The sequence below is a fragment of the Rhinoderma darwinii genome, chromosome 1, assembly GCF_050947455.1.
Source record: "Rhinoderma darwinii isolate aRhiDar2 chromosome 1, aRhiDar2.hap1, whole genome shotgun sequence".
Lineage (NCBI taxonomy): Eukaryota > Metazoa > Chordata > Amphibia > Anura > Rhinodermatidae > Rhinoderma > Rhinoderma darwinii.
Window position 1 is genome coordinate 161,545,314 of NC_134687.1, and position 15,943 is coordinate 161,561,256.

Sequence of the window (15,943 nt, forward strand, 5' to 3'; positions counted from 1 at the left end):
GGGCTTGTTCATACGTAACGGAATTGCTGCAGAAAATTGTGTTATTGACTTCAGAAAATGGTGCGTATTTTGCTGCGTTTTTCACAATGCTAGGACATAGTGACATCTCCTGAAAAACGCAGCAATTCTGTCCACAGAAGGATTGACATGCTGTGGTCCAATAAATACGCACCGCAGGTCAATTTCTGCTCAGAATTTTTGCGCAGCGTTTGGATGAGATTTGTTAAATCTCACCCACTTTGCTGCTACTATATTCCGCTGCGTATTTTCCATCCGCAATTCCGTACGGAAAATACTCCGCAATTCCGCTATGTGTGGATGAGCCCTTATAAATTGCTGTCCATAGGAATTCATTGAAATCCTCTTCTCTTTTTTTTTTTTTTTTTTCAATAACAATAGCTACATTCTGGGATTTCAGAGCTACATACTTGTCTGGAGTGATTTTGATGAGATTTACAAGCGATTTTTTTGGAGAGAGATAAATAATCTGTGCGATATATCACTCACGACAAAAAAAGTCTAGGTCTAGCCCCAGTCTTAACAGACTCTGGAAAGCAATGTACCAATTAACGTATTGTTTTTTTTTTGCCTTTTTATACCAAGTGAATAAAATTTTCAATTAATGTTTTCCATTAGGTTCCTAAAGATTGGAAAAGAGCGCAGGGCTGTACAATGAGCTCTAACAGGTGTAGCCGTAATCCGGTTTTCATATTGGATTTCTTTGTTGTAACATTAATTCAGGGGCAGTAAAATGTTTTGTTGTGGGGGAAATATCACCTTGCATCACAAAATCTGTTTTATGAGAGCTAAAGGACAAATGACTATTTCTATAAAGGTGTAGCACATCAATACGACATTATTTAGCAGATGGCTTTATAAGGGTTCGCTTATTGGCAATAATTGGCAGGTGCAGACCACAATAGAACAAGTTTGCAGCAAACGTGAAGGGTTCTTGTGCAGATGTTGTAACAAAAAATTAACCACGTGCTTTTCTGTTTACAAGCATCCAAACGGAGTGTCATAATGATGGCGGCTGCGAGAAAATCTTGCAGCCGCGCATCATACACTGATGACACACGGAGCTGTTAAGTGCCTTTTGCGTATGCAAAACGCCTCGTTTTTTGCGTGCGCAAAACGCACACGCTCGTGTAAATGAGGCCTAAGGGTATGTTCACACGTAGTAACCAAAAACGTCTGAAAATACGGAGCAGCTCCTGGTTTTTAGACGTTTTTGTAGCAACTCGCGTTTTTCGTGGCGTATTTTAGTCAATGAAAAACGGCTCCAAAAACGTCCCAAGAAGTGTCCTGCACTTCTTTTTCGCGGGCGTAATTTTACGCGCGGTATTTTGATAGCGTCGCGTAAAATTACACCTCGTGGGAACAGAACACCGTAAAACCCATTGCAAGCAGTGGGCAGATGTTTGTAGGCGTAATGGAGCTCTTTTTTCAGGCGTAATTCGAGGAGTAAAACGCCCGAATTACGTCTGAAACCACTGCGTGTGAACATACCCTCAGGGTGTATTCACACACGGCAGATTTTCCTAAATGAGTTCCACTCATCTGAAAGGGACTTCGTTAACATCTGCATTTTGGTTTACCGTTGTTCTGCTTCATCATAGGAGCAGAACAGCGAAAAACCAATAGAGCCGGATCCATCACATGATGATCAATAACGCCACCCGATAAACCCATGACTTTAAGGGCATGCCCCCACGTGGCGGATTTCCTCCGCAACTGTCCGCATCAATGCCGCACCTAATCCGGGTTGCGGATTACGGCTGCGGATCTGCCCAAAATGTGCAGTAAATTGATGCGGACTAGCTGAGCGGACTGCGGAAAAAGTGCTTCCCTTCTCTCTATCAGTGCAGGATAGAGAGAAGGGACAGCACTTTCCCTAGTGAAAGTAAATGAATTTCATACTTACCGGCCGTTGTCTTGGTGACGGGTCCCTCTTTCGGCATCCAGCCCTACCTCCCTGGATGACGCGGCAGTCCATGTGACCGCTGCAGCCGTCACTTAGACTGAAACGTCATCCTGGGAAGCTGGACTGGAGACAGAAGCAGGGAGTTCTCGGTAAGTATGAACTTCTATTTTTTTACAGGTTGCTATATATTGGGATCGGTAGTCACTGTCCAGGGGGCAGAAACAGCTACTGCCGATCGCTTAACTCTTTCAGCACCCTGGACAGTGACTATTTACTGACGTCTCCTAGCAACGCTCCCGTAATTCCGGGAGCCCCATTGACTTCCTCAGTCTGGCTGTAGACCTAGAAATACATAGGTCCAGCCAGAATGAAGAAATGTCATGTTAAAAAAGCAAGACGCATCCGCAGCACACATAACATGTGCATGACAGCTGCGGACTTCATTGCGGAATTTAGAATCTCCATTGAAGTCAATGGAGAAATTCCGCCATGAGTCCGCAACCAGTCCGCCACTGCTCCGCAACAGACAGAGCATGCTGCGGACACCAAATTCCGCTCCGCAGCCTATGCTCCGCAGCGGAATTTTACGCATCGTCTAAACGAACACTTCTAAATTTAAGTGGAAGTCAATGGAGAAACGGCTCCGCTGCAGATTAACGCTGCGGAGTGTCCGCAGCGGAATTCAAGTGAAATTCTGCCACGTGTGAACCCAGCCTAATGGGTTTCGTTGAGTTTCCACTATGGTGTCCATTGATTTACTAGACCAAATAGTGCAGCATGCTGCACTATTTTGTCTGGTATTTCTCACCAAATCACAAAACCTAAGTATGACAAGTAAGGGTATGTTCACACGCAGTGACCAAAAACTTCTGAAAATACGGAGCTGTTTTCAGGCGAAAACAGCTCCTGATTTTGAGACGTTTTTGTAGCAAGTCGCGTTTTTTGTGGCGTTTTTTACGGAAGTTTTTGGAGCTGTTTTTCAATGGAGTCAATGAAAAACGCCTCCAAAAACGTCCCAAGAAGTGTCCTGCACTTCTTTTGACAAGCTGTCATTTTACGCGCCATATTTTGACAGTGACGCGTAAAATAGAGGGGCAATGGGCAGATGTTTGTAGGCGTATTAGGGGCATTTTTTCAGGCGTAATTCGAGGCGTAAAATACCCGAATTACGTCTGAAAACACTGCGTGTGAACATACCCTCACAGTGCCCTAGGCCTCTTTCAGACAAGCATTGTAAAACTGGTCTGTGTTACATCAGAAAAAAACTGACAATTTTTCATCTGAGTGGAATAAGTATTGCGTTCTCTTCGTCAGTATTTCACGCCCATAATACATCAGTTATCGTCGGTTATTCACGTCCGTTCCTGCTTTCTTTTCAGCATCTCCTAGCAACCTATACGTGAAAAATAGACTCCTTTCAGATAGCGTCCATGTGCTGTCTGATTTTTTTTTATGGAACCCTTGAAGTGGCGAATCTAGTGCAAGAATCGGACAAAATAGTGCATACGGCAATTTTCCCACCACGGACCATTAGACATATGAATTGGCTCATTGATGTTAATCTGTCAGTGTTCAGTCCATTCTACACTCGCAAAGCACTCGGACATGAACAATGTTCGTCTAAATAGGGCCTAAGTGTGACAAGTATGTGGGTACACTTCCTTTAGACCAGGGGTCTCAAGCACGCGGCCCGCGGGCCGCATGCGGCCCCTGGGGCTGTCATCTGCGGCCCGTGGGACACAGAGCCGCTAGTATCGGCTCTGCTCCGAGACTCTGGAATTCCCTGACATCGCTGTCCACATATGAACAGCGATGTCTGAGGCTTCCCCAGAGCCGGAGTCCCGAGCAGAGCGCTGGTGTTGGCTCTGCTCCGGGACTCTGTGGAATTCCCTGACATCGCTGTCCACATATGAACAGCGATGTCTGGGCTTCCCCAGAGCCGGAGTCCCGGGCAGAGCGCTAGTACAGGCTCTGCTCCGGGACTCTGTGGAATTCCCTGACATCGCTGCCCATATATGGACAGTGTGTCAGGGTCTTTCCCAGAGCGGAGTCCCGGGCAGAGCGCTATTATCGGCTCTGCTCCGGGACTCTGGGGAAGCCTCTGACATCGCTGTCCATACATCGACAATGATGTCAGGGGCTCCCCCAGAGAAGGAGTCCCAGTGATGTCAGGAACACAGCTGGAGTCCCAGGAAGAGCCTACTAGCGCTCTGCCTGGGACTCCAGCTCTGGGCAAGCCCCTGACATCACTGGGGCAGCTTCTACAGAGGGCACTGGGGCAGCCTCTACAGAGGGCACTGGGGCAGCCTCTACAGAGGGCACTGGGGCAGCCTCTACAGAGGGCACTTTGGCAGCCTCTACAGAGGGCACTTTGGCAGCCTCTACAGAGGGCACTGTGGCAGCCTCTACAGAGGGCACTGTGGCAGCCTCTACAGAGGGCACTGTGGCAGCCTCTACAGAGGGCACTGTGGCGTTATCTACAAGTGTGTGTGTGACAGTATCTGAAGAGGACACTGGCATTATCTAGGGGTGTGTTGCATTATCTACAGAGGGCACTGTGGCCTTATCTACAGAGGGCACTGTGGCCTTATCTACAGAGGGCACTGTGGCCTTATCTACAGAGGGCACTGTGGCCTTATCTACAGAGGGCACTGTGGCCTTATCTAGGGGTGTGTTGCATTATCCACAGAGGGCACTGCGGCAGCATCCACAGAGGGCACTGCGGCAGCATCCACAGAGGGCACTGCGGCACTATCTAAAAAGGGGCTGCCCAATCTTGACATGTGTGCTAACTGAGCCGCCGGACTGCATTAAACGACACTTAAACTGGAAAGCTGGATTGTTGAAATAAGCACGTGGAGAAATATCTCAAATTTTAAACCTAGCACTATTATTATAGTAATGTAGTATTATTATTCTAGTAATATAGTGTTATAGTAGTTCAAATAACTAATTGATTAACAATAACTTTGTATTGTATTAAATTTGAAAGTAATGCGGCCCGTCAACTTCCCATTTTTTCTATATGCGGCCCACTTACCCGGCCGAGTTTGAGACCCCTGCTTTAGACCACTGGTGGCCACACTTGGGTTCTTTAAAATCTACCAACAATAAATGTTTCTTAGTTCCCTTCACAGATTCACAGCTGAGATCATTAGTACTGTCCTCTCAGGTTGGGTCCACATGTGCCAGCTTTAGGGTATGTTCACACGGCAGCGTCCATTACGGCTGAAATCACGGAGCTGTTTTCAGGAGAAAACAGCTCCTGAATTTCAGACGTAATGGCATGTTGCCGGCGTTTTTCGCTGCGTCCATTACGGATGTAATTGCAGCTGTTTTTCTATGGTGCCAATGGAAAACGGCTCCAATTACGTCCCAAGAAGTGACAGGCACTTCTTTGACGCGGGCGTCTTTTTTACGTGCCGTCTTTTGACAGCAGCGCGTAAAAAAAATGACCGTTGGCACAGAACATCATAAAGCCCATTCAAATGAATGGGCAGATGTTTACCGGCGCATTGGAGCCGTATTTTCGGACGTAATTCGAGGTTAAAACGCCCGAATTACGTCCGTAAATAGGGTGTGTGAACCCAGCCTTAAAGTACCTCCCTAACAGTGTGGAAAACAATATACTGTTAGGGGATCTCAAAGACAAAGTTTGGGCACCACTATAGATTCTGTGGGAGCAAAAAAACATATGGGCCATAAAAAATTATTGCAAAAATGTTTCAAAATAAAAAAATAATATAGTTTACCCTTTTGAAAACCCCTTCTACAATCTACCATGGCCATAAGGCGTTAATGTAAAAAACGCCATCCCCGTGTTCTATAAATATGATGCATATATATGTGCTATTTTCTGCTCCAGGTCCACACCAAATTTCTGTTTTTAAAGAAAGTGGTCCAACGTATGTAACCTAATATTTTCAATGTTTACAATACAGTGCTTCATAAGTCCATAAAAAAAGCTGTTACCTGGTTCACCTCTTCTGCCCCTCTTGCCTCTTTGCCCAGGTGGACCTGTAAAAAAATAGAAATACTGAGTTAGCTTTGACGCTAAGGTAAAAATGATGTATTTGCCAATAAAATAAATAGAATTTTCTACTTCAAGTTGTTATTCGCTGAACAATTTTTTTTTTCATTTGCTATAGAGTTTAAAAAAATAAAATTTTTGTGGGCCTTGACTGGTTTACATGATGACCTGTCAGTGCTGAAACTATGACCTTTTAGGCAAAGCATTAGCAAAGGCTGGAGCCGGTGACATTTTATGACCTTACTATTAATGTTCATGACAAGCAATTATTTACAGGATTATTCATTATGAATGAAATGTAGATTTAAGTCTCCTTTGAAATACCAAAGGCAATTTAATAAAACCTACAGGCTACACATGAACAGCAAATCTAAACCAGCAACAACACATCACAAAAGGATGTCAAGGTAACCTCCAAACTGAAGGCAGTTTATGTAAAAAGTCAAAGAGCTATTCCTGTATTAATTTCATAAATCATGAAAAAACTGAAGTTTTCTCATACAATTTATAGGGTTTACCATTCTTTAGACAGTACCTACACATTCTACTGTGCTGTACAGAGACGTAGTTACTCACTTTGGTTCCTGTCCCCAGTAGGGCTCATAATGTCACGTTCTTAGGTCAATCACAACCACTAGGCTCAAGTACCCATGAAGCCTATTAGCCTAAGTATGTTTGAAATGTATAAGGCCATATTCACACAATTCACAACAAAGTACAGTAAAATGCATGTGATGGTGTTTTGCAAAGACCTATTTACATGTAGCAGAAAATAACGCAAATTAGAAGATATGCTGCAAGTAATCCGTGTAAAAATCTGCATGAAAATTTGCATGATTATCATGCGGATTTCGAGCCTAATTTACTATGAATTTCCACAGAAAATCCAGTTCTAAAAACTAGAATATAAACTACATGTAGTTTAACAACAGAGTGTGATAGGTAGAAAGTAGATGACTATCACTGTTTTCCAGGTCTCTACCATATATGACATTTATTTCGCATAATAGAAATGTCCGATTGCAGTCACAATTGTGCAATTTGCTAATATTACTTTAATAATATAGAGTAGTCCAGTAGTGTGACAGGAATTAGAAGGATTAACTATCCAAGTTTCCCACATACACCAAGATTTTCCGAGGAAAACATAACTCCACTGAAAAAATGAATACAAATCTATCACGTTGATTTTAAACATGTTGCTACTACTTGTTTGTACCCTCCACTTCGGCGTGACTAAATCCACAACATTTTGTTTTTCCATATAGTACAGGATGTGTACAACATGTTTGAACTCTCTTTTTAACCCAATATTTACTTGCAGGCTTGAAATGAACAGGACATGTGACCTCAATAATGAAGGGAAAACCTCATGAACAAAATAAGGACGGGGATTTTTGGACAATATTGTCCTTGACCTAAATCTCACAGAAATCCTCATGTAGAAAGTGGTGTATGCTTTGTGATCTACTAAAAAAGTACCATAAGTGCCCAAAATGAGAGAATAGTGAGAATGTTGGACAGAGAGCTTGGGTAGGGGAAGGTGTAAACGTGTTTTAGGTTATGACTTCCTGAAATTCAATCGACAAGCTTGTCCCCTGATGGTAGCACATAGTTACAATAAACTATACTGCAAGGTATCATGTTAAAGAAAAAAAACCTAAAACTAAACTACTGTAAATAGTCATTTCTACTGGGAGAGTTTCCATGAAAATCCCCTTTCCCTTTATGAATATGAAAGTCCCCCCCCCCCCTACTTATCTCCCCATCAGCCCTTCCTAACTCCTCTTTCATTGTGATATTCATTTTATTGAGTCTGCAGGAAGCAATGTGTTGAAAGGAACAACGGGGCACCTTGTTGAAGGTGGAAACAGGGAGTTTTAGCTTTCGATACTGAAAAGATTAGGCTGCTTCTGTTTGCATTTGAGGGAAATGTGTAGATTTAACTTCATGTTCAAAAAAATCCTGTCAAAGGTCCTAAAATGTCACTGAAGAAAAAAAAATTACCGGGTTTGTGTGTGGGCTAATGAAGTCTGTCTCTGGCAATCAAAGGATTAGTTCTCGAAGAAAAGCAGCAGCAAGCTTTCGACAGGACAGATGAATTGAGAATCTCTCTCATCAATGTTGACACTGTTTCGTAATGGCCACACATTGCGGTGTTCTTGAAAATGTCATGTTCCTTTCAGGAACACAAGTGAAAAAAAATCCCGAAATTGCATTTTTCTTATAGGCTATTTAAAGGAACACATATATATATAATGATATCATATCCGTGATTACTGCAAATAGCTTCATATCCGCGATTACTGCAATTTCATTTTCTATTCCGGAAGAACTGTGGATAGCATCAGCAAACGAAAATGGCAGAGCGAAAAATAATTTTAAGTGGCAGCACTATTTGTAAAATACACTTGCCTTGACAATGACTCATTGTAACTTTGCCACTGCTTGACAGAATGCCAAGATTGTGAGGCACAATGTCACTATGTCATCCATAGAATGGCATGGGACTCAAAGGCAAACACTGTACAATAAATCTGCCCACATAATTAATGCAATAGAATGATACAACCATTGAGTTCATGTATGATGATTTTCCCAATTATACTGGAAGACATAATAAAAACGGCAGATTATTATTTAACGCAAAAAAAATCTGCTGTGTTTTTAATGTGTTACAGTGGTTATCAAGATAAAGATGACCACATCCATACTGTATTTTTTGTTGTCTGAGTGCATATGTGGATTGTTTTACTAATTCTACTAAAATGCATACATAATAATACTGGTATGATGTTTAATACAAAGAATTTGGTTGAAAAAAGTTTTTTCCCTTTATGTATAAATTATAGTTGTTTAAATTAATAATCAACAACTTAAAATGCTTGTTAGAGGTTACACAAGCAAGTATCTAGGGGTTTGGAAGGCATGGCATGGCATGGCATACTGGGTGCCAGGGGGTGTAAAAAAAAGCCTTGGCCAGGGTATTTAGATACAGGGCTAGGGCTATAGTATCAAAATTAATACTAAGCTATCAAAATCAAGGTGACACTGCAATGTGAAAGTTGGTGGGGGGGCGAAACCCAACCAGCAGAATCTTTGAAGGTATGGAAAAATGGCAGGCTGACCCGCAGTTTAATCTGCGTTTTACAGATTGGTAACGTGGAGGGGTCAATGCCTCACCCACAGAAACTTTGATGGTGCAGAGGAATGGCAGGCGGATACGCAGTTCAAATACAATAACTTAAACTTTTACTCAGTACTCTGGCAATGCAAGCTAGACAGGTTCAAATATATACCCATTTTAACAAGCTTACGGTTTCAGTCTCTCACGCAGAGGGCACAAACTTGAAGACATATATACAATGCATGAAGTGGTTTGCAGATTGGGGGTGGTTATTCACTTAGGCATAATACGCTTGCTGGTTCCACAATGGCCACAATTCTTATTTACTGTCTGTTGCAAAGAACTATTTACAATGGTTGGCTATGGTAGCTTCCCTTTTAAATGCCCTCTTACAGTCCCTGGCAGCAGCTCGTCAGCGCAATGTGCACAGACAGCCTAGTTAGGGTGATGGTGGTTCTCCCACGCTGCACCGTACCTCCTCAGGTCTCTGACACACCTCTTTATGGTGGTGCTCTGCAGCCAGTCAGTCGCAGACTACTTCTCACAACTGCTGCTCAGAATCAGGATATTCAGCCTCTATTAGTCTGTCTTTCAGTTCACGAGGCGCACCTTACACTACCAAGGCCTTAGACGCTCAGAACCTGTTCACGTCACAATATCTCTGGTCAACTCTTGGCCTGCTCCGCTGTGGCACCACTTGCAACCCAGTCACTGACAGGTACCTTGATTCTCACCACAGGCATATGCCCAACGGCATTACTTTTGCAAACCCCCGATTGGCCCCGCCTACTGAATGGGCAAGCGAGGTGTACCCACGCCAAGCTGCAGAGTTCAAAGTCAAGGGAACTGCCGCCTTAGTAATGGCACCCGGGGTGGAACCTCTCCATCGCCAAGGGAGAACCACCCCCACACCTTTCATACTGCAGCATCTTCAGTATAACACTGACTTGGGGGTCTGCACATCCTGGTCATGTGACCACAGGTCCTATCTACATAACACACAACAGCACAATATCTACACTGTTGTAGTTTGACCACTAGGTAACAGCAACACTCTACAATTACATAGAACTACTGCTAAGACCAAGATTTACAGATATATGCTTGGTCTTGCACCTGCTAAGAAATTACATACCGTAAATAAAAGTACTGTCCTATTCACATTTGGTACACTGGGCACACTTACAATGTTATCAGTTATTTAAGAAAATGTGAAGAGAAAAACTCTTGGTACATGTTTGGTGATCTTGCATCCGCAATAACAGGCATATACTTGAGTACAGGTTAAGCCATGGCAACCAAGATGCATTACTTGTAAATAAGTACTCTCATTTACAAAATCTAGATACTTATAGATACAAACGTCGTTTTAAGTGAAGCAGATAAGAAGAGTGGAGTATTTTAATTTCAGATATGAAAGAACAGTTGAATCTTTGTGCACAATGACAGTAGTAGATCACACCTAACCCTTTTCTTGATCTTTTTCCATTGAAAGCATGGTGTATTAAAATGACCGCACAAAACAGCTACGATTATCAATTTAAAACGGAATTTTACTGCAAGGTCAGAAACATTACCTTTGTTCCTTCTTTCAAACATTTACTGCTCTCAATAGCCATTATTTTAATAGCTCAGGAGTAAATACATTATAGCAGTATAATCCAGAATACTGTGGTTAACTGAGTACAGCATGTCATATCTACTATATTGCTAAATGTGCTGGTTAAGACAAGGATACAGCCTTTGGCGCCTAGTATTGAAATCTTACATTTCAGTATGCAATATTTTGTTTCTTAGGTGTCTACTCCAATTTCCAAGCCCTTATGTTAAAGAAAAATTGTGTTCCAATGGGAGTAGACCATTTCTATAAAGATTAATGAATGCAAGTTATACTATGGACAGCAAGGGAATTATCTTGTTCCTAAGCTTCACATCACAGCTGCTCGCCTCAATGGATTCACAAAAATTGCTAGAAAATATGATAGAAACAATTTCAAATAAAAAACATAAAAAAACATATTGCTCACTAGTTTCCAGTACATATAGTAAATGCCTATTAAATAGAAAAAAATACAAAAATGTGATTTATATTCAAACAGGTATTTCAATTTCATCAAACACATGTACAGGCCTCTAACCATGGCAATGTAAAGTATTGTTTCCAGATGGCAAATGTCAGGCTGCCAAGGTTTAAAGTAAAATATGATACATGTTTGTTGAGAAATGTGTTTCTAATACTTACTATCAGTCTACTGCTCTAAAAGTCCTTGTAGTTTATAAACTGTTTGTGATATTTAAGTATTTTCTGTACTGTGTGTCTTCGTTTTACATTACTAAATAAATGACCTACTGCAAGCTAATTACAGATATAAAAAATAATACTAATAATAAAAATACAGAGATTAAATACATCATTAATTTGTGCTTTCCCCTTCGTCCATAATGTGCTTTCCAACAAAATAATTTTCTGACCTGTCAATCAGAGATGTGAGAAGATCATATTGGCATACAAATGTAGTGTGTATAATATTTTGTTCTCTTCCTAACCTTGGTCGGTCATAAATTCCCCTAAGTTGTGTGAATCGGAAAGTCGGGCAATTGAGTGATGGCGTATGTGTGTTTTGCATACCTACTCTTGTGCCTTGCATTGTACTTTACCCCACCTCCCCTATACTTTGGCCTAGGTTTCATGTTCTTATACGTTTTGTTGTTTTCTAAGATATTCATTGTTATTTTCACACATATAAGACTGCACCAATTTTCAGTGGAGAAATGGCCAGACTTAAGAACAAATGGATTTCACTGGTAGGTTTCAATAACTCCCATAGATTTCAAGGTGGAGATGGCAAATGTATTCAAGGACCTGCTCATTCATCACATACAGTAAGTTGGATGTCACAGATGTGACTTTCGGACCTGCTTGACACGTTGGTTGGTTGATTAGTTTGTTAACATGATAGAAAATGTTATTGTGAGTAATATCCTTTAATACATAACTGCCTGATCAAAAAGATCCTATAACCAATTTTCAGAGGAGAAATGGCCACAAGTGTCTTAACTGTAGGTTTCCATAATCCTATCAACAAATGGGTCTTAAGGCCCTATTACACGGCCCGATATGAGCCGTGAAATCGAGCGCCGATTAACGAGACAGCTCCTTGATCACCGCTCGTTTGCTCCTTTCACAAGAAGAAATGATTGGTTATGCTTCTGTCATTTTTCCGGTATATGTTTCCATCATGCCACAGGTAGGGCTTAATAAGAGCCGGTTGAAGGTATCATACACTTTAATACATGTATGGTACCAGCGATCAATCAATTGATTGTTCAAATCCCATAGGACTAAAAATAAATAAATAAAAAAGTAAAAAATTATTATTTTTTGTACACAAATAAATTTTAAAAGTTAGAAAAAACATTTCCCATTGTTTAACCAAAGAAGATCAACATAATTGATCTCGCTGCGTCCATAAAAGTCCAAACTATTCTATTATAACACAATTATTTTTTTCCAATTCAACATTTTTTATTGGTTTTAATACAAACATTTATTAAAACATTCAGAGAAAATGTGTCCGCATAATAAAAGAACATTACAAATAGGGCACAGCCCAAACAGAGGATAGACATCACATCCTATGAAGAGCACACAGTACGCCGGCCTTCTGAGTAGTTATAACTGGAAGGAACATTGTTAAAAGTAAGGAAAAAGAATCATACAATAATTAATCGACTTCCTACACATCCTAAAATGCACTGGCCACAACATGTGAGCACAAACACAGGAAGCAATGACCCCCAAAGTAGACACAAGAAAGAAAGAAAAGGGTGACAAGAATAGGAGACACACAAAGGCAAGGGAAAGACAGGGAGAGTTCATGGTGAACCTGGATTCCAATTCCGGAAAAGCATGGGTAAATAAGAATAAGAAAAAGCAGCCATGTACCTGATAAATACCTGGGTGGAGCAAGCAAAATCCCCCGCACCTGTCCACAGTCCTCCCCCACGTGAAGTCTCAAGAGGGTGGATAGGCATTAGGCTTCAGGCCACTACAGTATGGTATGTGGGAGAAGAGAGAAACAGAAGCCATGGAGACCAAGTATCTCTATATCGTGCAGAGGCCTCTGGGGATTGAGCCTGGAGGAGTTCCATACGCTGTATTAGGGCAACGTCCTGAAACCATTCATCTAACAGTGGGGGAACTGACGTTTTCCATTTGCGGGGGATAATCGATTTGGCAGCCTGAAAGAGGTGCCTAACCAGGGAGCGTTTATAACTAAATAGTGGCAGAGGAAACATAAACAAAAGGGCCGCCTCGGGAGAACTGGTGACCGAGACCGAGGAGACTTCCAGTATTATTTCAAGTACCACCTCCCAAAAACTCTGCGAGGGGCAACTCCACCAAATATGAGACATAGATCCCCCCGACGCCCCGCATTGCCAACACGTATCCGTAACAGATGGGTACCACTTATGTAGAGCAGAAGGTACCCGATACCACCTAGAAATGATTTTGTAGCTAGTTTCCTGGGCTCGTATGGCTATCGAGGTCTTCTGGGACAGGTAGAAAGATCGCCTCCATTGTGCTTCCGCAAATGTCATGTTCAATTCAATCTCCCAAGCCTTGCAGAAGGATGGGAGATGAGGGGATCGCTGGGCAAGGAGTAAAGGAGTGTGGAAATGGCATGTGCAGGGGACCAGGTGGAAACACATAATGCTCAAAATCTGTAAGCGGTCGGTGGAGGTGAGCCCTACGCTTAGTGGCACTATAGAAGTGTTGTAACTGGAAGTATTGAAATATATGACGCGGCGAAGGCGTTTCAGCTGGGCAGATAGTGGTTAATGGGAGTAAAGAAGAATCAGATAGGACCTGAGTGAAGTACATGGGATTGATGGAAGACCTACCTAGGAAGGAGAGACGCGCCTCCCCAGCAGGAAATGCTGGGTTGTCAGTAATAGGGGTCAGTGTCCCAGCGGGTCCACAAGCTAGCCCCCTCTCCCAGAGGAACGCAGCGCCAGGAGGGTATGGAAAACAACAAAGGAGTCAGGTCTCGGTCTGTTTCCAGGTAGGGTCCATGGCAAAGTAGAAAGGGTACGGGTACAGAGCTGTTGGGCTAACCGCACCCAGAGTTTAGAGTCATGATTATGGAAGTAGTCGAGGACCCGAGCATGAGTCGATATATAATAAAGATGACAGTCCGGCAGACCAACCCCATCCGCATCCCTGGAGCAAGTAAGGAGTGTCCTACTCAGGCGAGGACGACCCGTTGGCCAGATGAAGGATCCAAAGCACTGTTGGATACGTAGCCAATAAGAGGGTGGGATGGAGACAGGGATAGTCTGCAGGAGGTACAACAATCTGGGGAGGAGTGAGATTTTAATAATATTTATACGGCCAAACCAGGAGAATTCCCTTTTATGCCACGAGGCGAGATCTGCACGGAATTTGCCTAATAATGGGGCAAAGTTATTAGTAAACAGTTGGGACAGGTCAGAGCTTAGGCACACCCCTAAATAAGTTATACCCCTAGAAGGCCAGGAGAAAGGGAAATTGCTTTTGAGGAGTGATTCTGTCGAGGATGAGAGGGACAAATTCAGGGCCTCAGATTTGGAGAAGTTGATCTTAAAGTTGGACCATGATCCAAAACGGGACAGCTCGGACATCAACGATGGAAGAGACACATGCGGATTCGTAAGATAGATCAAAAGGTCGTCAGCAAAAGCAGAGCACTTATACTCCATCCCGCCTATCAGAATACCCTTAATATCCGAGCTGCCCCGGATGGAGGCCATGAGATGCTCTATAACGAGGACATACAGCAATGGGGAGAGAGGGCAGCCCTGCCTAGTGCTGTTATGAATAGCGAAGGACGCAGATATGGAGCCATTTATTTTTAATTGGGCAGATGGGGATTGATAGAGGGCCATAATTATAAGGGACGGTCCTAGGCCTATATTTTGGAGAGTCTGGAGGAGGGCGGCCAGGATATCCTATCAAATGCCTTTTCGGCATCCAGAGACAGGATCATGAGAGGGATGTGATGGGACCGGGCATGATGAATGATAGCTAAGGTTTTCAGGGTATTATCACGCACCTCCCGGCCAGGTACGAATACCACCTGATTCGGATTAATTAAATGGGGAAGATGTTTATTTAACTTGTTAGCAAGCAATTTGGCATAGCTTTTTAAGTCCACGTTAGCTGGAGCATAACTGGAGGTCCTTACCCAGTTTAGGAATAACCGTGACATGAGCCAAAGTGGAGCCCGTGAGACACCAGACTTCAGGAGAAATAGAATTAAAGGCTCGGAGAAGAAGTGGTAACAAACAGTATGTCAGTGTTTTATAAAATTTGCCCATGTATCCATCCGATCTGGGACTCTTCCCCCCCCCCTCCCGGAGGACCCTTAATAACTGCAAGGATCTCCAGCAGGGTAAAATCAGCATCCATCTCCCCAGCCTCTGCACTAGCTAGAGGCGTGAAAGGAGAGGAGAGCGAGGCTCGATCCAGGGAGGAAGAACCAGCTAAGGGTCGAAGGTTATATAGATCAGAGTAGAAGGTATGAAAGCAATCCCCAATCTCGGGGGTCATGTGAACTACATGGCTAGAAGGAGATTTAATATGTGGTATATGGGATTGGGCCAACTAGGTCTTTAACGCCCTGGCTAACATGTGTCCGCTTTTGTTACCAAATTCATAGAACTTACTCCTACAAACTTGGAGTGCATGTTGTTGAGCCGAGTCTAAGGCTGGATTGTGAGGCAACTCAAGGGAGCTGATTTTTTGGAGAGCAAGCTTCAGGGAATGGGCCCTTTCTCTTTTTAGACGCGCGCCATGTTTTATGAGGAAACCGCGGAGCAC

General features: G+C 42.8%; 1 protein-coding gene across 1 annotated transcript in view; it reads right to left on the minus strand.

The window, feature by feature from the left end:
* COL25A1 (collagen type XXV alpha 1 chain) overlaps positions 1-15,943 on the minus strand; it is a 411,800-nt gene that overhangs the window by 172,768 nt on the left and 223,089 nt on the right. Inside the window, exon 3 of the mRNA XM_075860518.1 lies at positions 5,897-5,941. Coding sequence (XP_075716633.1) covers positions 5,897-5,941 — 45 coding nt within the window. The remainder of the gene's footprint in view (positions 1-5,896; positions 5,942-15,943) is intronic.